General features: G+C 42.7%; 1 protein-coding gene across 14 annotated transcripts in view; it reads left to right on the forward strand.

Annotated features, from left to right (window-relative positions):
- Nucleotides 1-26,029, forward strand: part of TSPAN18 (tetraspanin 18) — a 132,735-nt gene that overhangs the window by 98,743 nt on the left and 7,963 nt on the right. For all 14 annotated transcript variants that reach the window (XM_068945572.1, XM_068945576.1, XM_068945579.1 and 11 more), the window contains 5 exons: nt 7,009-7,099; nt 12,415-12,506; nt 13,307-13,501; nt 18,862-18,936; nt 24,856-24,954. In XM_068945572.1, coding sequence (XP_068801673.1) covers nt 12,444-12,506; nt 13,307-13,501; nt 18,862-18,936; nt 24,856-24,954 — 432 coding nt within the window. In that variant the 5' untranslated portion in view covers nt 7,009-7,099; nt 12,415-12,443. The remainder of the gene's footprint in view (nt 1-7,008; nt 7,100-12,414; nt 12,507-13,306; nt 13,502-18,861; nt 18,937-24,855; nt 24,955-26,029) is intronic.

A 26,029-nucleotide genomic window follows, 5' to 3' on the forward strand; every position in this document is an offset into this window, starting at 1 on the left:
CTGGCCTTGATGGCAGCTAGCATCCCCCTGATTTATGCTTGGAGAAGTGGAGGTGAATGTGTTGCCATGGCACTCTGAGGTGTCTCCAAACCACACAGCTCCTGTCAGCTGAACGGGCTCCCAGCAGCATGCCCTAATTGCGGTTGTGCAGCAACAAAACAAATACTCAGGATTTCCATAAAGGCTATAATCAAAGGAGCGTCCCTTGCTTTTTAATATGTGCTGAATGGGTTCATTTGTAAGCTTATTACGACTTCAGAGAGAGAAGCTATTAGGGCGATCATTAGCTGCCTGTGCAAATAGCAAGAAAAACCATGACACGTTCCAGAATAACCCCTCTTTTTAATGTCTGCACTTTCAAATGCATTAACAATAACCAGCCATGCTCACTTTCATGTTTCCCTTGCCACGAGTAAGGACGAAGAAGGAAGGAGGAGGGAGACAGTGAACTGAGTGCTTTCAAAATAAGTTCAGATGGGGAGAAAAATGAGGTATTGAGAGAGCAGCAAACTCACTAGCATGACATTGTGTGTCTTGATGCAGTATCTGTTATCCACTGGGAAAGCAAAAGCAGCTGGGAGCCAGCCTGCAAGTCTTGGCTCATATCTCACTTAGTCCCTTAACTCTTGTCATCTATGTATGAATTGGGCTGAGGGGCCCTTTGTGTGCCTGAAACCTGGTTGTTTCAGGAGTGGTTAGATTGTAGTCTTTTACAGGAAGAGAGAGCGTTTTGAAACACCTATTCCAAGATAAGGGAATTTATTAACTCTTGTTTATTTTCTTAGAGAACATCTGAAGCTCTGTTGTAGGCTTTGGTCCTAGCTCTCTCTCGGTTCCTTCCTCTCTTTCATAATCAGAGTCAAAAATATCTGCAGCAAAGGATATTGGATGGTCAGGTGTTCATACCTTATTCAGGACAAGTGTGGTTAAGTTACATTTACCTTTAATACCACATCAGCTGCAGTTTTATCTTGGAGTAACTTGCAGGTGCTAGTTACAGTGAAATTAAGTTTATATTTGCATATAGAATTTAGGGCATGTTACCTAGACTGCATGTCTGCCTCTTCTCCCTATGTCGTTTTTCAGGCTTATTCACTACCTCTGTCACATTCAAATCTTCCCTAAAATATCAGACCTGTAGCTGGTGAGATGTATTTATTTGCTAGATGAATAAATCACTGAAAAATCTGTTTCCTGACCTACGCTGCTGGAAAATTCTGTAATTGCTTATCCTACCTATATGTACTTTCCTTCTCTTTGTTTACCTACAAAGGTACTTTAGATGCTTTCTGTTACCTGTCGTGTTTGTTCACATTTATTATGTCTTACCTTATCTCTGAATTGTGAGCTCTGTGAGATAAGGAATTTCCTATTGTAAATGGCATCCAGGGCACTTGGGTTGTATTATTCTTCTTGTCAATAAAATTTAAAAGATGACCAGAATCAGATAAATAACGCCACTTCTCTGATTTCCAGCAGCGTACTTTTGTGTTTAGAATTACTGAAATCCTCAATTTAAGATGTGCTGTTCTTACCGGATGTTTTTCCTAACCTTTACTTTTCTGAATTGACTGTTTTGATTTTGCTTCTGTGCAGAGAGCAATCTAGAATGCACACGGTTTATTTTTCATTTTTTGTAAAATAGTTAAGTGTCTAGAGTTCTGTTTGGGATTTCTTTATTAACTAAACTATTAAGATTATTAGTCCACCAATTAAATTGTGTTAAGAGATGTTGGGGAGGGAAGGTCTCCACCTCCTCCTTATGAAAAAACACTCAAAACAACAAGAAAGGGAAGCTAACCTCCTGCTCTGGAGCTCTGTTCTGCATTAAAGCAGATGATAAAAGCAGGGGATTCCAAATTCCCTGCCTTTGCCCACGCCCGTGCCCCTGCCCAGCTGCTCTGGGGCTGCTGAGGAGGGACAATTATCACCTTTATGGTAGAACAAGGCCCTGTCGCTCACAGTAATCCATTTTGGTTGTCTCCTTGCTTTAAAATCAGTCATTTCCCTCCTCTGCATCTTTTCCCTCAAGCTTGCAAAGTATTAGGGAATTTAAAATATTGGAATATTTTATAGTCTGCGGAGGACGTAGTTGCCACAGCAAATGCCCGGTGGTTTCTGAGACGTGTTCCTGCATCTTTCAAAACAGTCAGGAATGCCACAACCTGCTGAGGCATTGGCTGCAGACGAAGCAAGACTATAGAGAAAGAGCATGGAAAAAGCACCATTTGTTGGAAAGGTGAGATGTGTCAGGCTAAGGGAAAATGTGGCAGACCTTTACCCTTCACATTAAATGCCCTAAGCTTTTGGAGTGCCATGCACATGTATGGTGTGTTTCAACACTTGGCAGCGTCTGACATGGCAATAGGTAGTGCTACTTGGCTTGTGATGCAACTCCGTGGTCCACTCTGGGAGGTGATGTTTATTCAGTCTTGATGAAGATATGTTTTGAGACGTAGGATGCCGAAGTGAGATGCTTGCCTTTTGGTGTGCTAAATAGGCTTCTTTCTGGGATAGAAGATGCTTTTCAAAGAATATAACTTGTCAGCCAGAAATAATCAACGTTTACATGGCTGTGGGGTTGCTCTCAGTGTAGAATGGTGAATAGAGTGCTGCCCTGTTGTCAGGACACCTGGCATGTCCATTCCCCTTTTAGCCTTACTTTTCCATCTGTTAAACAGAGTTAATATTATTTATTCTATTTTCAGTGCATATAATTGTGATGTTATCTGTTTAAAAAAGAAAGATAATCAGTACCATATAGTTCCACTGCACTGTCGTTCATACAAGAGAAAATTTACCTGCGAGTTATCTGAAGACTTATTTTAAGGAACAGGATTTAGAAGAGTTACAGGCTATCAGATGTGTTGGTATCTTTTTTCTTTTCTGAAGTGATTGATATTTTTATGTGAAAAGCTGTATGAAACAGCCAGATATGATTATCTATTAAGCTTTGCTCAGGATGGAGCCAAAGTTCATGTTTCATATAGCGCTGTATGCATATTCACGCTAGTTGGAAAAGAGGGATAGCCTTATGGTATACCAGCACTTCAGACGTGCGCGCTAACACTTTTCCAAATGTTACAGCATTTGGGAGAATAGGTTCTGCCTTGGGACTTGTACGTTTCCGTTTTGAACGTTTGTGTATGTGTGTGAGACTTTTCCTCCATATGATTTCATGTATTCTGTGCACACACACTGTGCAAAATTGCAAACATGAAACATAAATGCTGAATGTTGTATTATTGTTCTCTGTTACAAAGCCAATGTTACTTACATGAGGCTTTAAGAAGTTCAGTACAGTCCTGGTTTTCCTGCTACATGTAACTGATGAGTACTTGTGACAGGAGCTGGCGAGGCAGGGCATTGCACAGCCGTTTCTGTGTGGCAGAAACGTGACTTCATTAAAAGTAGGAAGACCAAAGTCTCAGAGCTGAGTCAGGAGGGGATGGCCTGGTTGTCCAGAGTGCTCTGCCTGGGTAGGAAACTTGGGATAGTTTTAGCAGTAACTCAGTTTCATTTAAATGCCATCCCCAAACCTTGTATGCTTTTAGTATTATAAAAGCCAATTAGGTTATTGTTTTAAGGTGTCAGATGCCCCTAACAGGTTTACTCATTCAAGTGTGCTGAGGAATTAAATGCTTTCAGGCAGTGCAACAAGCTCCTTCGCTCCAGTGTTGCAAGGCAAGACAGTCATCACTGGTAAATGGGCCTGTATTACAGTGGTATTAGCATTTTAATGCAACTAAAGAGGAGGTAGATTGACTGTAATTTAGTATCTAGTTCCATGGCCTTATGCAGGTCCCCTCATCACTGCTCCATAGGGGCCGATTATAGTTGCACAGTGCATTTTGGAATCTAATTGGATTTACATGCAGTAATGTAGTCATGTCACAGCAATGACTCTGCTGTGTAAGCGCTATGAAATTCCGGTGCAATTAGTTATTTATATGGAAGCTATAGTTACAGGATAATGCATGGGACTAAGAGAGTATGCTAAGCTCTGGTTCAGGAATAGCAAATGGTTTACCTTTTTTGGAAACCTTTGCAAGGGAATGAGATTAAACTGGACCTACTTCCACAGAGGCATTTCTCCTCACTCTTCACCATAAAAACACAGGCCTCTTGCAAAGATCCAGCAGGCATATGACTCCTGTCTTCAGCTTCTCCCTTGGCTGACCGTCTGGGATTGGCATGTGTTTCTGTTTCTCTAGATCCTGCAAAGGCAGCAGATGTGGTGAGCAAAAGGGACTGGCAGCAGCCAGTGGTACTTCTGAAGCAGGAGGCCCATAAGCCATTCAGCTGGTGGTCTGCCTGCACTAGTTAACGTGCAGGAGACTGGACTTCTCCCAAAGACAGGCCTGTTTTCTCCATCTTGCTCCTTCCATTCACTTCTTGTTTCACTTGCTATCTGTTGACTAGATCAGCCTCTTCTTCCTCCCTCTCTCCTTGCCTCCAAGTGTCTTCCTTGCTGCTGGAGACTAGCAGGAGTCATGAATTTAGCTGCTTTTGCTCCAGCAAAGTGCGCTGCCTGCAAAGAGCTGATCAAAAAGCAGTGAATGGGAAGAGAAGCCAGTCCTCAGCACGGATCTGATGCGGTGAGGTAAAAAGAGAGAGGAGGCAGGACAGCATGCCAAGTGCAGCTGCTCAGGCAGCTGAGGCAGCAGGGCTCGCACACGCTCAGGCCCGAGGAAGGAGCCTTGGCCTCAGCCGTAACTCCAGCTTCCCCTGTGTTTCCCTGGTGACTGTAATTAAAGGCATCAGCTTGCTCAAGTCACAATTATACATGGTGGTTTTGCACTTTCTGCAATTCTCCCTAATGACAAAATCGTAGCTATTAACCAGAGAGAGTCTGTTTGGCAGGGGCTTCCTCCCCTTCAGGGCCATAGAGTAAGATGGAGTATTGCTATTGTTTGGCATTGAACGTGCTCTTTCATCCCTTCTGACACAGCACCTGCTGGTACCTACTGAAGCATTTAAGTTCTTCCTCTCTGTGGTGCTATAATTTCTTTAAAATATTATGACTTAAGAGGAATAAAAAAAATAAAATTCCTCTCCCACGCAGACCTTTGAAGGGCTTGTAGGGATGTAATTATATGCATACACAGGAGGAGCAGGAATCCTATCATTCTGGTTATTTTCCTAATGATAGGTTTATACAGCAAAGTGTCATCTCTGCTCTAAAAGTTAGAGCTATCTTCTTCTCCAGGCAGCTGCTATCCCAGGATAAAGGCATCAGAGCATAGGACAACTGACGAAATAATTTGGCTCTCAGTTGCGTGTGCAAAAAATGAACTGTTCCTTGTCCCATTCCCACTGCCACAAAAAAAGAACAAGAACAAAGGGTAAGGGTGGGCACCAGACTGCCTGGCTGGAAGGTGCTCTGCTGTGGAGCAGTCACGCTGGTTCTTGTCCCAGTTGTGACCGCTTCAAGCCCCCCTCCAGGAGGGGCCTTCGCCTGCTGCAGCAGTGTCTCAGCTGTTCACATTAGCAGCTTCTGAACTTCTGCGCTTACCACCCTGAATGTGATGATAAAGCTGTACTGATTTGGAGCCGCCTTCATGCGCAGGGCTATAAAAAGGGGTAGTTCAGCAGCTGCTCTGCAGACACCTTTGCAGTGGAGACAGGACAATCTATAGAAGTTTGCACCTTCCAGCCTGCAAAAGTGAAGCCATTCCTGCTCGTCATTCAGAGATCTAGGTGCAAAAGATACCCAGTGACAGAGAAAGGACATTGAATTTGAAGGATTAGTGTAAAACAAGAAGTCTATGAATATTCATTAAATGTTGTATAATGTACTAGTTTCAGCCACCTTGAAACTCTTTGTTCGCTTCCTGCGAACAACAAACGATAGACTTATTCACAGAAGTCTTAATGGGAGGCAATTTTCAAAGGCACGTTCACAAATGTTTGTGGGAAACAGATGTTAAATACACCCGCTCCAGAAATCATGCTGAAATTTTGGCACACTCATTCAGTGAGGGAGCAGGAATAGACCCAGGTGACTTATTTGATCACTCACAGCTAAGCAATGGGTTCAGAATAGCTGTGAGTACTCCAAAATAATTTGGGAAGGTTGAATTATTTACTTACGATGCCTAGCAACCCTTTTTGAATATTGGACCCTTATGGCATAAGGTGGTGTTTGAATAGTTAAAGGCTACCCGTTCCCCACAGGCCTCTCAGTGTGGACTTTTGACTGTACAAGACAGGTGAAAAAAAAACAACTGAGAAAGTGGCAGAACAAAACAACAACCAGACAAGCATGGTTTCCATTTTAATCTGTAGCCTCACTTTACCTTTGCCTAGCAGAAGACTGTAATTCGTTTTGCACGTGGAAGTTAAAAGGATATATTTATTGAGAAAAATTGTTCTAGTGTCAGTCTGCACCCTGGTCTTCGCTAGCTTATCTAATGCCTTTTGTTTGAGAATCCGAGAGCAGGCAGTACTGTAGCTTTGCTGTTCCTCTGTGTCTCTGTTTCACAGACAGTGAAAATGAGGTACAGGGAGAGGAAACAGGCTGCTCAACTTCGCATGAGAAGTGGTTGGAAAGATGAGGAATAGAGCCCCATGTTCTCAGGCCATTGCTTTTAATGACTGGGCTCTGCTTCCCAAACACGCGTTCCATCTCTGTTCCTCTGCCTTTTTCATTTTCCCAGTAAATGGGCTGTAAAGTCACAGCAGATTAAAGTTTGTCTAAACTTCCTATAAAATATTGAAGATGCAGCTGTTATTAATCTAGTACTGTTGTGGTATGAGGAGCATATGTAATGGGACTTTAGATTTACATGTAGTCTGTGGGCATTTAAAACACCCCAAAGAGGAGATTCTGAGGAATCAGATCCATCACTGGGTATTAAAAGCTCTTCGTTAGTGCTAATGTACACTAAATTAAGGTGGCAATTAGGCAGAGCTTTTTCACCAGGATTATATTTTTTAATAAATTGTATATTTAACATGATTATATTTTACTGACTTCTCCAGTAATTGCATATTTTTCTCTTATAGTTGACAAGCTTGGCTACAAAGAGATTCATGGGACACGCAGACCATTAAGGACTAGAGAAGACACAGCACTTCAAGTCACAGACTTGCAAAGGTGAATCTTACTTACGGGTCTTTCTTGCTGCATCTCAAAGGCTTTCTCTGTATCTCTGTCAGGGCTAGCTGGATGTAGCTATGGTATGCAGGAGTGGAGTAAGAAACACAGCTCAGCTGCTGTTGTGTGACCTGGAAGGTGTGCTGCAGCAAGTCGTGAGAATGAAGGGAGGCCTTTCCCCTTCAGTCTCCTCATTAAACCTGCCCTTGCTTCTGCCCTACCTAGAAGAGAAGACTGTGTGGAAATAGTGCTCTGAGAGGGTTTTTTCTGGAAGGTACCATCTGTCAGAATATGTTCTCTTACCAGATCCTGCCACTTTGGTTTAAAGGAGTTGGATACAGCTTGCAGACACTGAACACAGACATTCCCCTGAAGGGAAGGCAAGCTTGCTGAGTCAAGGCTCCATACCTTGAAGCCAAAGGGTGTACTGCCATGTTGTTGGGGAGAGGGCACAGTGGAGTGATTCCAGATTGTGGCAGTTGTCCAGCAGTGGTGTAGCTTAGAGCTGCATGGATGTGTTGCTAGTGACATCTCAGATGGAACAGCCCATGAGAATTGAAGCACTGACTTTGAAGAGAACCCAGTCTGTATTTTTTTAATTTCCTTTAAAGTCTGGCAGGTAGTGGTTCTGGAGAACAAGGTTTCTGCTGTTACCTGGTTGCATTGTACATGATAGGAAAGCAGACTCCTCAAGTCATTGGCTAATATTTGTGGGAGATGCAGCAGAACTGGCTCTCAGGTTTTAAAGAAAGCAGTGGGTCCGTTAGGTGGACAAAGTCTTCACAAATGATAAAGGCAAAGAATATTTATGTAAGAGGAAGAGATAACGTGGACAACGTGGTAGAAGATAAGTGACAGAAGAAGTGGTTTGAGTGAGGGTTGGACCAGATAACCTCTAGAGGTCTCTTCCGATCTTAGTTATTCTGTGATTTCTGTGAAGTATCAGAGATGGGAGACTCTGATGAGCCATATACTGAGAGCACAGTGTCTGAATTGTATGCAGTGGAATAGGAATAGTTGATAGAGGTATGTTAAAGGTAAGGATTGTGTGACTGGAATGATAGGCAAGGAGAACGGTTTAGGCAGTCATTTTCAGTACAGGGTAGGAATGGTATGATATGGAAGATGAAAGGTTTGAGACTGGTGATGATAAAGCGCTCCTTGAGAGTTCTGATAGACTGGCAGATCTGAGGGGTGTTGTTACTCCTTTCACGAGAAGGTAATTCAGATACAGTACAGTTGTTATGAAAATACTTTTCACAGTGAGTGAGGCCAAATGTTGGAACAGGTGCCCAGAGGGACGGTGGAACCCCTGTGCTTGGAGATACTCAAAACTTGACTGGATATGATCCAGAGCAACCTGATCTAACTTTGAAATTGGATCAAACTTTAAAATTGGCCCTGCTTGGAGGGGGGGCATTTGGACTAGATGACACGCAGAGGTCCTGTTTAACCTAAATTTTCTGTGATTTCATCTCTATGGCAAAGATGAAGGAGCAATCCAAGTGAAACCCTAGGTTTCAGTCCGCTGTGAAAGGGGAGTGTTGGCAGAGGGAAATGTCAGTGACAGCAGAGAGAAATGTGGAAGCAGTTTGCAGGGGAGTGGTTAAGCAGTTTCCTTTAGATATGTGAAGTTCAAGGTAGTTTCAGGATGTGCAAAAACAAATGTGAGAAGGAAGGAAATAAATGGCAATTGGAGAAGAAAAGAATGCATTGCTTTGAAAAGCTAGAATTTATTTCTGACTGATTACAGCAGCTGGGGTATGTTTTTGGCTGTGCTGCTGGGGTTTTTTGGAATCCCCATCGCTTTGCAAGATAATATTCATATTAGGGGGGAAATGTAGAATAAGCTGCCTAACAAAAAGTGGAACATTTATAGCCGTATTTCAGACAAAAACAAATGCATCTCATGTCTCATAGGTCTGAGATGGGACAAGCCAGGGAAGGCATCTGTCAGCCGCTGTCTTCCGCAGTTCTGACTGTTAATGTTTGCTTAGCATTAAATGTCTTCTGCAGAGATCTTACTCTGTCACAAATTTGGGGCCTGGAGGAGGGGAGAAGATATTTTTAAAGAGTAGAGTAAGACATATGAGTCTAGATTGTATCTCGGTTGCATCAGTGTGTAGTAGGAGTTACTTAAAAAGCTTTGTGTTTTGTGTATATGTGTGCAGTGGGTCAGATCATGCTTTTGATTGATTTGCCCTGTTTTAATCAGTGCAGTGAGAGATCCAAATGCTGAGTTTCCATGTACTGTTTTGAGATCTATGCATCTAAGAGAAATGGGAAAGGGTGTGTTGTGCTGACATGTGAGAGCGTCTCCAAGCTGTAAGTTTCAGTACTGAGCAACTGCCCTGCACTAACATTTCTCACACCAGACCAATGGGTTAGCGTTTTTTGAAACTTTACATTGAGCTCTTACGACGTGAAAGCTTTGATGTGCTACGTTCTTGGGTTTGCCAGCCAAGACCTTGCCCTGTCGCTGGTGACTCGTTTCCATTTGAACATCCTGAGTTGAAGGACTTCCAGGACTTGTAAATCCCACTAATTGTGTTCCTGTCTTGCAGCACAGCAGAGTTAGCTGCGTTGCATTTATTTGCTGCTTTGCTCTGTGTGGAGCATGTTTTTTTAAGAAATTACAGATCTGAGCCCAGCACCACCACTGGGGACAATTTCTGGTCCAGGCAAACAGGGAGTTTTCACTTGTCAAAGCTCACTTAATAAGTGTTTTTGTTGCTCCCAGGTTACTTCCTATTTTGACTGCATGGCCCTGCCAGCCCTGTCAGTGATGTTTGCAGGACCTGAGCCCTCAACAGCCTGAGGGACTGCCTTCCCTGCTCGCACCTAGGAAACATTTAATATACTGAGTGGATGCATGGGAAGCAGTAATGCAAGGAATTTTAGCTTAGATTTGTGTGTGTAAAGAAAAGGAAGGCATAGATGTAGCTCATGGAAATCTGAGCAGTTCCAAGGAAGTCAGCTCTTCCTGCTCAGGAAGTAGATCCAGATATGGAAAGTAAGGTAAGGAGGGAATGTGGTTTATCAACTCTGCAAAGCAATGGTAGGCTCAGAATCAGGCTCAGGAGCTGCTGCTTCCTAGACCACAGGCAGTGTTTTTAACGTGGGTGCCCCTGCAGTGGGGTGGGTGTGAGTGATGCGAAGTGGCAGAATACAGTTAAACTGGTTTCCTTTTTTATCCCTTTTTCACCTAAGACTATTGTGTAGATCATGTGGGAGGGCACTCAAGAAGGCACGATTAGAGGTCTCTCTAATAACTTTCAGACTTTGACTAATATAGTGAGATTTAGCTTTTTGGGGGATAGTGTTGGGAACATCTTGGTGCTGCTGATTCTGGGGCTTTTGAAGTACCAGTATCCTGTTGATTTGTTTGTATTTTGTATCCCTCTCTACTGTAGTGTCTAAGCTTATGGATTAGGGGAACTGGAGGTTCACCTTACCTCCAGGTAATCCAAAGAATTTCTTCTGCAGCTCTCTGCCTTTCTGTACTTCAAGAACTCCTTTCTCTGTGAGATTTGCAGTGATGGTTTAAAACTCCTCAGGGAATTGTCAGCCTCCTCTTTGACAATTAAGCTGTGTGCATCTCTTCCAAATCCACATCAGAGCTTTGTGTCCCACTCCATCTCCTACACTCACAGTCTTGGCTTTGAATCTCCCTAGGTGGAACAGTTGTGCATCAAAGATGTAAGAAAATAAACTTTGTAAAGAAAAATACTGCCCTCATTCTTAGATGTGGATCCAGGTTTGTGATTCTCCAGAAGTGTAGGTGGACGGTAAAACTGGGTTTTTGGATATGCTCAGGATTCTTCCAGCAAAGGGGATTCCCTAGGCAGTACCCAGCCAGCAGAGGCACGCTGCCATCCTGCCCCAGGCCAGCAGCAATCCTAAAGGAAAGCAGCTGCATTCGTGTACCGTCATCCTCCTGAGGCGTTTATGTTGTGCCATTCGTGTGTCTATGCCTGTTTTGCCAGTAGGAAGGGACTAATTTGACTTTTAAACCGTGTTGAAGAAGTGCAGCAAACAAACACACTGTATGAATCTGGCTGTTTACCTCAGGCAGCCCCTTGCTGGGAGAGCTGCCTGCCGTGGGTTTTCTCAGCCGTTCTGCTAAAGGAGATCGGTTACCATGGTCACGGAGGGAAGGACAGTGGTGAGGCTGTGCAGCTCTCCCAAGTTTTGTGGATTAATAAAAACAATGAGGGAGTGAAAGAAAGGGTTTGATTTCTAGCCTGGTTTAAAAAAAAAAAAAAGTTGGATAATTTCTTTCCCTCTCTCTCTTTTTTTTTTTTTTTTTTTCCCCAAATGGATCAATTGTGCTATGCTAGCATAGTGTATAATAGGTGCAATTCTGTTTTGAGGATGGCATTCACAGTGGGGAAGGGGGAAGACATGGGTTAAGGAAGCATGTAGGCTTCAGGAGTGATTCTCTAGAGAGCAAAGCAAAAACATGTGCATCTTTGGTTGCATGTGTATGTATCCACCTATGCAAGGTGCAGAGACCGTAACGTCTCTTCTGTCAGTGAAACTTTTACTGTTTTATGTATTTGTTCGTCTGTCCCTCTATGGTGTTTGGTGATATGATTACATATTGGGAAGCACAGTCGCTTCGTTAAGCAGTAAGCTTTTGAGGGCAGAAACTTTCTTCCTTTATAGCCTCATCTGATCAGGATTTCTAGCTGCTCTTCCAAAATAAATATTGTCCTGAGAAATTTGCAGTCTAATTCAGGTACGTGGGGTTTCAGAACTAGTTCAGATTCCTTAGCTTTTTTTCCTGGGATGGAAGACTTACCAACTTTGATCCATAGGCCCTGCCTGCAAAAGGCTGGTGCAGGATGGATTTCAGTGGCACAGGAACATTTCACACTATGTGGCAAGCAGGTCTTCTGCCACAGTCTGAGTAACCTGGCTGTGGGAGGGATGTCAGTAGACACAGGGACACTGCTCAGCTGCTTCTGCAGAGCTATCACCTTCCTCAGGCCCTTCCACATTCACACACATCAGTCATTCCTAGTCCAACTCCTCCAAATGTCTAAAAGTTTTCCCTGAAAATGCCGTCCTTGTTTGTGTGGTCCTCATTCTGTAGAGCAGGCTTGTATGGAGTTAACTGTCCAGGGAGAACACGAAGGGAATTAGCAGTGGTCATTACCTCTTATTAGCCTGTGCTATGTTACCTTGTTCAGGTAAGAATTGAGCCCTTCTGTATAATGAACTCCACAGGGCCTTGGGGAAATGAAACAGAAATAGGTCTGTGTCACTCAGATGAAAAGTGAGCGTGCTAAAGTAGTGCTGGTGTTTTTCAGGAATAATTGGATCAAGGAGCCTGGAGACCATGGAGGGAGACTGTCTGAGCTGCATGAAGTACCTGATGTTTCTTTTCAATTTCTTTATATTTGTAAGTATTTGAAATCCATTTTCTCTCCTGAATCGTCCTCCTGTTTCCAGCAGCATCCTGTGCCCCAACAGGATATGCTGTACTTGGGTAAAGTTGCCATGAAGCAGAAACACCCTCAGCTTTGTACTAGCAATCACTAAGGTGTTCATGGCATCCAGAAATGCTCAGACATTCAGCAAGCCAGCACAGTGGTGGTGGTTCTCTGAGTGATTCCTCTCCTTGGCAGGGCAAGACTGGAGAGAAAGCTTTAGCTAGTGGTGAAGGAGGTATATCCCTGATGATTTAAAAAATTGGTTTCTATTTCTAGCTGCCCTGCTGAGGTTTTCACTAGACAACACAGCCGTTTCCCTGCTGCTCCTAGAGTCCTTTTTCTCAGTAACCCCTGTTGCTCTTGTCTTTGACAGGAGAGGTGGGAGCACCTGGCCACCCTCCCCAGAGCGGGCAGCGTGGCCACTGCGGAGGGGACAGTTCCCTTGAGCCCCTTCCTGGGCTCTCCTGGGCAGATGTGACAGCAGCTCAAGGCTTAGCCTTTCAACATTAGGCAGGGAATAAACAGTGTTAGAGAGAAGTGTCAAAGAAAGGTGCTTTTGCTGCCAACTTTTCACTTAGTATGCGAGAGATGCTGAAACCGTGTAGCCTCTCAGCAGTCACCTGCTGTGCAGAGAATACATGCCATGGGGAAACAGCAGTTCTCTGAGAGAACACCTTCGATCAGAAGGTACTGATGAACCCAGTAATCCCACAGCGGTTGTTTTATGTTGATGTGTCTCCCTCTCTCTCCCCTCATCATGCCATGACAGCTGGGAGGAGCGTGCCTGCTGGGAGTTGGTATCTGGGTCATTGTGGATCCTACAGGTTTCCGAGAGATAGTGGCTGCTAACCCTCTGCTCTTCACGGGAGCATACATCATGCTGGCTATGGGAGCAATGCTCTTTCTGCTGGGTTTCCTCGGTTGCTGCGGTGCCATCCGTGAGAACAAATGCCTTCTGCTTTTTGTAAGTGTCCTTTCATCTTTTGTTGGCCTTTTGGTGTTCCCTGAGAATGGGGGCAACTGTTTCACTGAATAGAGTGATATGTGATAAGCGCATGAATGAATGTGTGTTATTGCAGCCATTATTCTCTTGCGCTTTAAAAGCATTTAGGGCACTTCTACGCACAGCTAGAGATGCAGAGAATTTGGTTCTTCGCTGTACCAGGCTTGAGCCCAGTGGGGAATGGGGTCAGGGAGCGTACTTTGACTTTGTTAAGTTTTGTTTCAAAATTATCCTATTTTTTTGTTTTTTGCTTTTATAAAGTGACCAAAAGTGGTCCGCTGCTATCCAGCCAAAACTTTCAGCTCCACTTGTGGTTTCATTTCTCACTAGTTCACAACAAAGCAGAGAGAACATGTGGAGCAGCGCATTGATGAAATGGAGCCCTCCTGCATCAGCATAAATGCCTGACTCAGAATTGCATGATGGCTTTGCATTGCAGCTCCCAATAGGTTGTCACTCCTTTCTGCAGCTTTCCTTGCTCCTGAAATGAGACAAATTTGTTATCTTCATAGACAATTTCCCTCCTGGATGATGGGGTTAAATTTCAGCCCTTGTGGTCATCAGGTGTTGTTTACAGAGAAGTAGCCTCTAAAACAAGTCATTTTTGACCTCTGCTATAATATTTGATACTGCAAGGTTTCCAGCCATTATCTCCTGCTGAAAAACGTACTAGTTACGTGTCAAAACACAAAGCTCTCTCATTTTATTTCTTCTTTCTGTCAAATGTGACCTTTTGTTTCTCCCTCTGCGTCTGTTGGTTTGGTTTGGGCTTTTCATTTTTTTAATCATATTCTCACAGTGTTTTGTCACGATTGTATCTTGGACACAGAGCTGTGCAGAAGCAGTAGCAGGAGCTGCTTCATAGTATAAAAGAGGCTTGTCCCTAACTTTAACAGAATAGGAAGGTTTACTTTGTTGAAGAAGAAACCATTTTTCTTAGAGATCAATTCGCTCTACTGAGATAAATTCACTCTGCCCTTGGCTGACCCACCTCTTGAATTCATAAACTGCGCATGACAGCCCTTTTCTGGTGGGTTTGGTCTCTAATGATTTACCTCAGAAGTAAATCATAAAACCAGAAGTATCCCCTGTGAAGTCGTGGAGCTCTGCCCAGAAGAACCTAATAAAATGCAAAGTGTCGTGTCCAATTAGATTGAAGTTATTCCAAAGCCAGTCCGTATGAGATCAAGAAACTAAAAGTTATGTATGAAGAGAAACATTGATTATAAGTGGAGATAAGTATTTTCAATTTGGAACCATGTAAGCTGCATGCAGCTCGGGGACCCAGCTGGAGGAAGGGAGTTCTGGGCCATAGCCTTTCTTTCCTGGTCTAACGTTACTGAAGTCAGTAGAGTTATATTGCAGCTGAATATTGCTTCTAGCATTTTAGTTAAGTTCCAGTGCACTCAGTTTTGTGATCATGACTTTTCTGACTCTCAAAGCTAGTACTGAGCCCTGCTGCTTTATTTATTTATTTGTGTTGTTATTTTATTTTGTACTGGGAATGTGAGAAGTATATGGGCTGGAAGTAATGTGTGAGACTAAAAGAAACTCTCCTCTGGATGAGGAATTAGCATTCCACCTTGACTGAGGGCTTCCAGGGCTTCTGGCATCAAAGTATCTGCCTGTTAAACAACCTGCCATCCCATGTCCAATAGCAGTGAGGCACCTTGAAAAGATTCAGTCCTGATATCAAGTAAGAACAGATATTTTACTATTTGTGCTCTTTTTGGAGACCCACACCAGCTGACCTTAAAATGCATAAAAGATCTGCGAAGTCAGAAGTCTGACGGGAGTAAGGTTTAAGTGTTGAAAAGGCAAGTCAGTCATGAGCATATGCCAGCAAGGCTGGGAACACCCTTCCAGAACTCAAGAGTGTTACGGTTCAGAGGGGTGGGACTTGGGCAAAGTTGCTTAGTCAAATCAAATCCACTTACAAAGTCATTAAAGAATTGATGAGCCAGAGCTGCTTGAGTGAGATTTCACAGTGATGCATAATGTATATTTGGAGCTTTTAGTCCAAAGGTAAATGGAAGATAGAAGGAACAAGACAGATGCACACATGCATGTTCTCTAGGTTCTGGCTTCTGTATGTGCAAGGACTTGCATTTTACCTTAAGGTGTTTGTCTTTTTGGAAAAAAGCACCACTGTGGAACCTAGCATGTTGTGCTAAGCACAAGGCTGTGAAGTGTTTTTAGCTTCACCGGAAATCAGACAGGGCTCACCAAAAGCAGCAAACGTTGGCCTGCGAAGTAGAAATTCACTGACCTCTGGATTGCCCTAAAGATATTTTGACTGCAAAAGAACAGCATCAAAACCAGAATCCACAGTGCTTCCGACTGTACAAAAAATGCTTGTGTAAATATATACTTTTTTTCCCCCATGGGGCTGATTTCAGCTTTGCAACAAGAAAAGTTTGTGCTAGCTTGATTTGGCTAAAACAATAGATGTGCTATGAAAAAGAAACATGAAACATTGATTTGTGGAAACTTCTGACAAAACCTATAGCCATCACCAGGAGCTAAAGTAGAATTTTTGACCAGAATAGGTGACCCCACTCCTTAGGATGTTCAGACCCTCAGCTTGGATGAGGGAGGTACCCATGTTCAAGCGCCTTGTCTCAAGCATGAATTTGAATATGAGGCTGCTACGTCCCATACAAGTGCACTGACCAGTTGGCTGTTCACTGCTCAGATATTGGTAATTGCTTAACTTAATTTTGGGATGCAAAATAAGCAGATTTTGCCTTTCCGTAAGATGTAGAACGAGAACAAATTTGGAAACACTGATGCACCGTCTCTTTTTTTGCATCAGCCCTGGTGTTTGCTCATGCTTTCTCTACAGTAACTACTACAAATCTGCGGACTGCACAATGCAAGTGTAAATCAGTTTAGGAAGGATAATGAAGCTTATCAAAGAGACAATCTGGAAATGCCTACTTCCACTTCTGCACAGGCCCTGTGCTGGAGCTTGGTTGAACGTGTGTCTCCCAGTAATCAGTAAATGAAATGCAATTAGCAGGGTGATGGGATTAATCACTTGATCACCACCTTAGACCTCTTAGTGACTACGCTGAGATCCCTTGATGGATGATGATGTGGATTTGCAGAGTATCGTTCATTCTCATCACTTGTTCTTTGCCCTCCTGTGGTGAAATTAAAAACAAAACAGTCTCTGAGCAAGAAAAAAAAAAGCCACACAAAAAATTCCAGCAATAAGAATGAATCACGGTTAACCATTTAGCAGATCAAGCAACAGCATTCTATTGGCAGTCTAAAGTCCCTGCTCCTCTGACCGTTCTCGTTTTGTCCTTTGAACCAGGATTTCTTTCTTTTGTTTCCTTTGCAAAAGCAGGATGACAAATGGGACAGTGTAGTGAATGCACTTTTCCAGTGGGCAAAAATCACGTACAGTTCTAATAATTGACACCAAAAAAGCATTTTGCCCATTCCAAGCAGGCAGTTTGAATTCTCTCTCTGTTATGGAAATACATGGCACAACGCATTCCAGACATTGTTTATAAGTTATTGCCTGGGGATCATAGTAGTTCTTCTGACCCCATCTGCCTTCCTTCTGTTTCAGAAAGACCTCCAGTAACCTTCTCGCACAGAAACAAATTCAGGCTTCTCTTGTGTTTTATTTCTGCCTGTTGCTTCAACCACCTTCACTGGTAACATGGTCCACCCATTTATTACCCTCCAGGTGCTGCAGTCGTACTGGGTTCTGCATTCACTTCTATTTTTCTCACATGTGACCAAAACCTGAGGTCATTTCCAAACGTTCACTCAGTCTGGTAAAACCTTTTAAGTCTATGGACCAGTTCTTGGTGTCCTTAAATTTTAAAATGTCTGACTCAAAAGGGGGATTTCTTTTTATAACTATAAGAACATAAAAAAATGTCCTACTAGGTCAGACTAATGGTTCCTTAAGCCTGAGAGATCTGGGTAGACAAGGTGCCGGGTACGGGTCTCTCACAGCCCAACTTCACCATCTCTGTGGGAATGGGAGACCTCTTAAGTTTGTCTGATTTACCTCTGTGGGGAAAGTGGAGAAGGCAAGGCGAATGAGTCAGGCTTGGTAACAACACAAAAATAAGGTGTATTTAGTAAGACTGAAGACCAAGTTTTAAATAGAAGCAACAGAAGGTTGCAAGGATAACAAATTGAAAATGCAGTTCCATCTTAAATTTAACAACCACATGCCTCTCTGTTCACTTGCATTTCTCTTACCTTGAAGTATTATGACATAGATGTAATTGCTTTACTTCAAACTGGTCTTCTGAGAACCGAATGATTGTTTCTCTTTTGCGACCACTCAGCCTCCTGGCTGATTGCTTTCTGTCAAATCTGCAATGTGCCCTTTATTTAAGTCTATGAATATGCACACTTTCAATACTATACAAACCACAGATGATACTTGCACAATCATGTTAAGTTTATGATGGTGTGTTATCAACTTTCTGTCGAGATTTTATGTGATGCATTATAAGCGTAGATGAGAGACCTGGTACTGATTGCAGCGTCTGGCTAACTCTGTGAAGCAGGTCTTCAGCTCCCCTTTTTCCCTGCAAAGTTTACTGCAGTTTCTCACCAGCATGCAGTGGCTGTGTTTTTTCATACCAGCTATATTAATGTTCCTAACTTGGTACAACCCCATTATGTGAAGAGGGGGATTTTTAACTGGGGCTAATTTTGTCCTGAAATGGAGAATTCTCTAAAAAGAGTCGGTTTTTGGCCATAGATATTAAGTACACATCCTACTACTCCCTTCGACGCAAAATGAGCCACGATTATATTATTAGCAAAGCTATTTGTGTTGTGATGATGGGTGTATGTAGGTGTATGCAAGAGATAGGTTATATACGTTAATTCCCCTTACTGTTTCAGGACAGTGTAACCCTGTGCAAGCATCTTCACGATGCTATTTTTTTTCCATCAAAGAAAGCTTTACTGTTTTAACCTGGTGCAGATTAATCAGGGGGTGCCAAGTGTCCTATAGGCCATATACCCTTTTACCAGGCAAAATGCTCCCATGCCCTGTGCAAGCTCCTGCTTCCCATGACACGGTCAGAGAGGGGCTGTGTCTGCCCCAGATTACTGTATCGATTTTCAGTGCATTTTGATTGGTACAAATGCTTCATGTTGAACAACAGAAAGATAAAAACTTTATAGGTTTCTTTAATTATTGAGAGGGAAAATAAAGTTTCCTCTGCTATTTTTTCCATCTCTTTTGTGACTTGGAAAACTTTATATTCCTACTCCCTGTAGCATGCACTTAATGATATGTCTGCGTTTTTTTTCCTGTATCTTCTCTCTTCTAGTTCTTCATGTTTATTCTGTTAATCTTCCTGGCGGAGCTTTCAGCTGCAATCCTGGCTTTTATCTTCAGAGAAAATGTAAGTATTCTGTGGTGGGCAAGCTCTGAACCCTGTTGGGATTGTATCCAGCTGGAGCATGGGGCTAGGTGGTGGCTGATAAGTTTGTAGAGCGACTGTGTGTTTCAACTACCAACAACCTGCTTCATTACTACCCTCAGTCTGCAGAACTGCCAGCAAGCCAGTGAATGTTAACCAAGCTGGCGTATGTGAGGTGGATGGGTTATGCACACAGAAGGTATTTGCTGGGGGACCACTTAAATCCTGAAGTTTTTAGTGTCTAGATTCTTTTGCAGCCAAACCAGCTGCATATTCTATCACAGAGGAGTTTTCTAATAAAGTCACACTAAGGTTGAAAGCATCTATTTTATTTTTTCAATATAGCATGTGTTTAATTTTAATAGTGAAACCTTCTGTTTGCCCAGCAGAGCCAATGCTTGCTTTGTCTGCGGTGCGAAAAGTCTCTTGTGCACCTTCTAATCATGTTGAATTTTCACTGTTCTGACGCTTGCCAGGTTCATCTCAATGCTGCTTATAAGAGATCCTCCCCCTGACTTGTTCTGACCAAGGCTCCCCATGTTTCATTGTGGGTACTCTCAATGGTTCTTGTGCATATTGCTCTGCTTACAGGTTCCTGGTCCTTCTCTCTACAGCTTCATATGACGTAACCCTTCTCTGCTTGGTGGCTGTGCATATTATTATATGGCTGTCCTCCCTTCTCTGTACTAGTAGTAAGCACAATCTCATTTATATCATCTCTACCCTGCAGAGGTTTGGGCGTTTTCTTTCATGCCCAATGCTTCTCAAGGCAGCCCGTCCTTGAAATATCACTGAGTGATAGCTGTGAGAAAATGTCAGCTAGTAAAGAGAGTCAGTAGTGACTGTTGGTATTTATCTTGTTTATTTGGCCTCTCTCAGTAATAGGAGAACATACAGCATATCCCTTCTACTGAACGTGATGAAAGTGTAGCATGAGCAAAGGGTCTTGTAATTTGCTATACTTTTCATTTTTGTAAGCCAGGCTATGTTTTTATTTTATTCATATAAAAAGAATTTGATGAGCTAAGAATCAAGAGTCACGAAACTGATAGCAAAACAGTGTGATGTTTGTACAGTAGGATGGTCTGCAGGGAGGTAGTGGGAGGATTTTTTTTTTTTGCCTTTATTAGCTGGTGGTCTTTGTGCCTTTGCCTCAGAAGTAAGCACCGTGGAAAGAACGGCGCTTTGTATGCAGTGTGGGTACTCCATTCCAGATTAGGCTTTGAGACCATGTCTTAGTGGGAATAGCTGCAGCTTTGTAAATGGGTTGCAGCATGGGGGGTCTGGTGTGTTCTGGTCAGTACAGCTCTTCTGTTATGAGTTTTTAGAGGATTCCTTTGGTGCAGCACAAGAAGCAGACCGCACACGTAGAAACACTTCACATGTGCTGCTCTGCAGACCCAGGTACTGCTGCTCCACCACAGTCTTCACAAAGGAGAGATAATGCAATTGTTGATGAGAAGGTGCTGGGGAAGCAGCAGATGGCTGAGGACAGCTGACTGCTCCCACTGCCAGAACAGAGTTGAAGGAATTAGCAAAAAGGCATGAGAAACTAGACAGGCTTAACACGAGTCTCGCATGTGGAGCGACTACTGGACTGGCTGTGCCCTCTTCCCTGGGTCAAAGGATCCTGCTTATGTCTTGGTTCTGGGCGAAGCATCAGTACCTTCAGTTCCCATGGGAGCAGTGGGATACACCAGGATATCTGCATATCTCTCCCTTGCAAGATAAGTTTGTAGTGATTATTCTAGACTTTTGTGACATGTGGGGGTGTTTTGTGAGTTTAAAAATTGAAGGGGAACAAACTACTCAGCTGTCTTTCCTGAACTCCTCTCCCTTTTTGCATCACCAACTTCCCACCCTGTCAGAATGGTGGACAGGAAAGGCATAAATGGGAAGATATAAAGAACCTTAAAAACCCAGCTCAGTTGGAAATGTCTCTATGCACAAGTTAAACTCAGTCTAAAAATTCTTGTGGTTTGTTCTCTCCTCAGGTTTCTTCTGAAAAAACACTTTATTTTACTGTTGTATTTTTTCATCATATGCTGTGGTTTAGTAACTGTTTGTAGCTAATTTTGTTGTCATCTGTGGGTTAGCCTGAGGCTAGGTGGCTGGACAGAATGTCTGGGAGGACAGGGGTGATCTTTTGATGACCTCCTCTTCAGGAGGAAGTCTTCAAACTAGCTACTTCAGGTCAGATTCAGTTGTGCTTTTCTCTGAGAAACAAGGTTACTTTCACACTTGTGGTAAATGGTAATTGCACCAGTCCGTATGGCTATAGCCTCATTAGTGGTGTATAAAATGAGATAGAAGAGAAGGGTACACTCCAGCTGCTTGCTTTCCCCATGATGTTCAGGGCAGCATTCTCATGTGTGGTGTTTTGCATGCAAGCTGACTCCCCAGACACTCAACAGACTGAAGTTATTAAGAGCTGAGGGAGAAAAAGAAATCAAGAGATGCAAATAAGGGAGAAAAGAGATGTTTTCTGCTGAGATTTGACATGAGAGGGAGAGTCAGTGAAAGTAGAGGGTGTATGAGGTGGTGGTGAGTGAAAGTGGCAGCTTGTCACATTAGCAGTGGTGAGCAGCGGCTGCAAGTCCAGCTGGACTCCTGAGGAATTGTTTTAAAGTAGATTTGGAAGAGGAAGTCTGTTGTTAATCAAATTTGGGAGTACTAGTTTTTCATTTTTTATAAAGGAAGCTTTTGGAAGCAGAGAGCTCTTTTCTTCTAAACACTGGTTATGTCACCCCTGTAAAATAATGTCTTCCATGAACAGCAGAGCAAGGCATCATGAGAGCCCATGGAAGAGCAATTTGACTTGCATGCAGGAATTGTTCTTTCTGATGCCTTTCAGAGGTCTGGATGGGAGAAACCCTGGAGCAATAGCTGACCTTTTTTGTGTGTGTGATGAAATTAATGACCCTACATAGACTCTATGTTGGTGAGGGAACTTCTCTTCAAAACGTATTTCTGCTTGAATGACAGTATGTGTGTATGCGTCTGAGAGACGCGGTGAATTGCCTTAGTGAACAATAAAGCGGAATGGCAGGGACGGAGCAGTGCAGTGACACGGCACTGGACCGAGTCAGGATGTTTAGGTTTTTATTCCCAGTTCCGATGAAGTCGCTTTGGTTCTTGATACCTCTGTTTCCTTAGACGTAAGGCAAAAACTAAGCAGTGTGCACGTTGCGTTTCTAGCCTGAGCAGTTGGAGTCTTGGATGGAAAGCGCTATGGAAGAGAGAAATACAGGACTGGTGCTGTATCTACAGTACAGATATAGTACTGTGTCAGAAACGTTAGCGTGCTGCAGGCAGGTGCAGAAGGATGGAAGTGTGCCCTGTCTTCCAAGGATGCGTTATGAAAGCCCACTTCCTGCACAGCGTTATGTTTGGACACTGTGCTGTGTTGAGAAAACTGTGAGCTTCCTTGCCAGTGCTGGCTCACCCCTGTCGTATGGAAATACCCTGTTTCATAAGCCCCTTCATCTGGCTGCAGTAATCCCACCCAAGCTATTTTTTAAATCAATGTAACAAGTCACCCCCACTTCATTTGTTGATGTGTATGCTTGCACACACCTCTTTTGTATTGGAGACTCCTCCTCAAGACAGCTAGGAGAAGAATACAACTAAAAGGCTATCTGTTCTTCGTGACTGTGCCTGATATAACTGTTACCAGAACTGTGTGTCAGAAGTGTAATGCACGAAGTCACATCCATACTGTTATTAGCTTCAGCTAGAGGGGGCCATCGGCCTGTGACTAGAATTGTCTTATTGAATTTATCCCCCTTTGCTAGTTGATTATTTTTTTAAAGAAGAAAAAAGATTCTACTTATCGGTTTTTAACATTGTTCTGAACTTCAGATGCTCAGGACAAACTCCAGTTTAACAGCAGCAAAGTGGAATCAGTTATTTTCCTGGCAAACTTACCCTTCTAGCACTAGGCTTTCTTTTAGGCCAAGTCTCATAAAAATCACACACAAACCCTGAACAATTTCCTCTGGGATTGCTGCTGTCAAAATAAAGATTTCACTTTATATTCAAATGACTCTTTTGTTTCAGACCCAGCCAAAGGCAGCCGGTTGGGATTATTACCAACTGTAATATCAGTTTCAAAGTCTACGCTTCAGAAATAAGCAAGCATCAAAAAAAGACTGTGCTGCTGTCTCTGTAGGGTAGGATGCTTGGTCGGTAAAGTATGCAAAGAAAAGGAAGGAAAGGAGGACACTGAGGATATGTTTCTGCATCTTCTAAGCTAGCCTTCCCCTAGTGCACCAAATTCCCAGAGGAAAATGCCTGTCTTCTCTCATCTTCTGATATTTTAATATTCAAAAGCAAAAAAATGAGTTAGTCTGTGTCTTGTAAAAGTGATTTAGGAACTTAGCAGGCTATCTCATTAAAAGGTAATGAGATTTAGTTACCCAAGTCATACAAGTCTTTGTGAAAAAGTTTTACCCGCTGTTAAGTCATTAAATTTTATCTTAGCTTGTATTTGTAAAAGTTAATGGTAAGTAGTATTCTGGTTCTTTTAAGGAATTACACAGCTTTCTCAGTTTTCCTTAAATGCTGTGATAACGTTACAACAGAAACAGTTGATTTTGTACTTTTGTGCCCACCCATGCATCTGATACATATATGTACATGTATGTGCCCCTGCTTTGTGCAGTATTTCACGCTGCATATCAAGAATCTGAAGCCAGCTCTTCACAGCATATGTTAGTGGTTTATGGATCAACAACGCTGTATCAACAACAAAAAAAGAAGAGGCCTTTCTCAGGCAGCTCAAGTCCTGATCCTTGCAAATATGCAATACTAGAGCAATGCTGTATGCAGCTGAGCACTAGTACCTTCACTGAGGCTTTGTGCTGGCACAGAAATTCTGCCTGTGTGGGTCGCAAATCACAACAAAGATATTTTAGAGAAGGGACCACACAAGTCAAGAGCAGCGGGAACCTGAAAAGGGGATCCCCTGAAGTTTTCATTTTGAAGTGATAGAAAGGCCACGAAGATTGAGTCAGGCTATTCAGTTTAACAAGACTATTAAGTTTCTATATTGTTCCTCTAGAGAGTGATGCTAGGCAAATGTAATTTCAAGGTGTCTGACTTTTTGAGGAGACTCTGAGCAGAACTGTTGGTACGATTTTTCTATTTTACTGTAAACAGGAGTAGATGAAGTTTCATTTGTTTTTATTGTTGAGTCTGGGAAAAAAATGTTTAAGTTATCTAAACATTGGAAATGTAAAGAGGATTTTTTTTTTCTTGTGTGTGGGTTTGTTTAGATAATCTAAAGCATTGTCAGGGAAACGGTCTTTTTTATGATTTGTAAGTTGACTTGAACATTTCACATTTGTTACTTTTCTTTTTTTAATTCCTTTTCATCCCTCGAAAGTTCAGTATTAGGGCCTGATTCTACTTTCTCACACATGGAAATAAATTCAGAGCAGTACTCCAGTGTTAGCAGAAAATTAACTGGTTTAAAATGAAAAGTAAGGGGAAAATCATGTCTTGATTGTGGACCTTATGAAGCACAGTAAGTTAAGCTGCTATATAGGTGTGGATTTGATGATCTTTCTAAAATCCCTTTTAGACCTTTTTCAATTTATGAAGCACTTTCAAATAGCCCTGAATATATGTGTGTGTATATATATAGATATACAGATATAAACTTTAAATATTAGCTTACAAATATAGATAAAATTCAACCTCTTATTTTTAATGATTACAGTTGTTCACCTTGGATATAGTTATGATTCAGCCGGTGGCTTTTCCCATGTTTCTCCTTTTAGATTTGAAAAAAGACCAACAATAAAACAAAGAAACATTCACAAAGAGAGATCTGAGGGGTGCTTAGAAAAGAGGCCGTGGCAATAACAGTTTCCATTTCCACCTGTCTCTGCATTTCAGCTGACCAGGGAGTTCTTCACCAAGGAGCTGAAGAAACATTATCTGAGGAACAATGACACGGACGTCTTCTCTTCCACCTGGAACTCTGTTATGATCACAGTAAGTGGAGCCAGGCCAGTCCCCTGCTTTTCCTGGGTCAACTGGCACTGTCACTGTGCTCAGTCCCACACCCTCAACCCACCCTGCTTACCCATCCCACTGGTCAAACACAGCGTCAGGGTTTGTGGTGGTGGTAGTAATGAAATGAGAATTTGGCTGGCAGAGAGCCTTTCTCAGAGTGACCTGCCATTGGTAGGTGAAAGAGACACTCAGAGACCCTAGCCTGAGGCATTTGACCTGACTGGCTCTCTGCCCTCAGCCTTAAAACACTGGCACCGAAAGCCATGGAGCTGTCTGTAAGTGAAGAACCAGAATCTTACTAGTTTTACTAAAATAATTTAAGCACCATCTTCTGAAACAACTTGTGAGGACTGGCAGAGCTAGCTTGATGGGCCATGGATCAACCACTGCTCAACCACCTTGGAGTCTACTTCAAAACTCTATGCAGTGATCAAAGGCCAAAACTGGTGGGGTAGCCCATGGCTTTTTAGCAGCCCTTGTGAAATTAGTTGTTAGACAGCAGATTAATTGAGAGTATGCCTAATGGGATATTGTTAACACAGAAATATTTGCCATTAAATTTGACGTTATTTCAGTCCTAATGAGGTTGGGTAAAAGATTGGCTGTGTCACTGCAATTTAAATTCTTGTATACTAGAAGCTTTTACTTCCCACCTACTGCAAGAAATTGTGTGTACATGTGTGTATGTGTCTTTACACATGTGAACTTTGTGGTCTGCACAGCCCATGTTGTATCTGTTTGGTGGTGAAGAGTAGGATGTCAGTCTCTGCTGATGAAAAGTCAATTTTAATCTTAAAAGGAAAAAAAATGATTGCTGCCCTTCATACTGATTCAGGATTTTAATAAAGTCATTTCCTTTTGCTGACTGAAAGGAGACAGAGTCAGGGTATGACTTGAATCCTTAAAAGGGACATGACGTGAATCCTAAAAAGGTACCTTTCTTGAATCACCTAGCAGTGCCTTTGAGCAGCAACAGTCCTGACCATTAGCTATGGGAAGAATGGGCAGTAGGGAGCCTGGGTTGTATTGCTGGCTCTTTTACGGACTTGCTGGG

The sequence above is a fragment of the Struthio camelus genome, chromosome 5 (genome assembly GCF_040807025.1).
Source record: "Struthio camelus isolate bStrCam1 chromosome 5, bStrCam1.hap1, whole genome shotgun sequence".
NCBI classification, from domain to species: domain Eukaryota; kingdom Metazoa; phylum Chordata; class Aves; order Struthioniformes; family Struthionidae; genus Struthio; species Struthio camelus.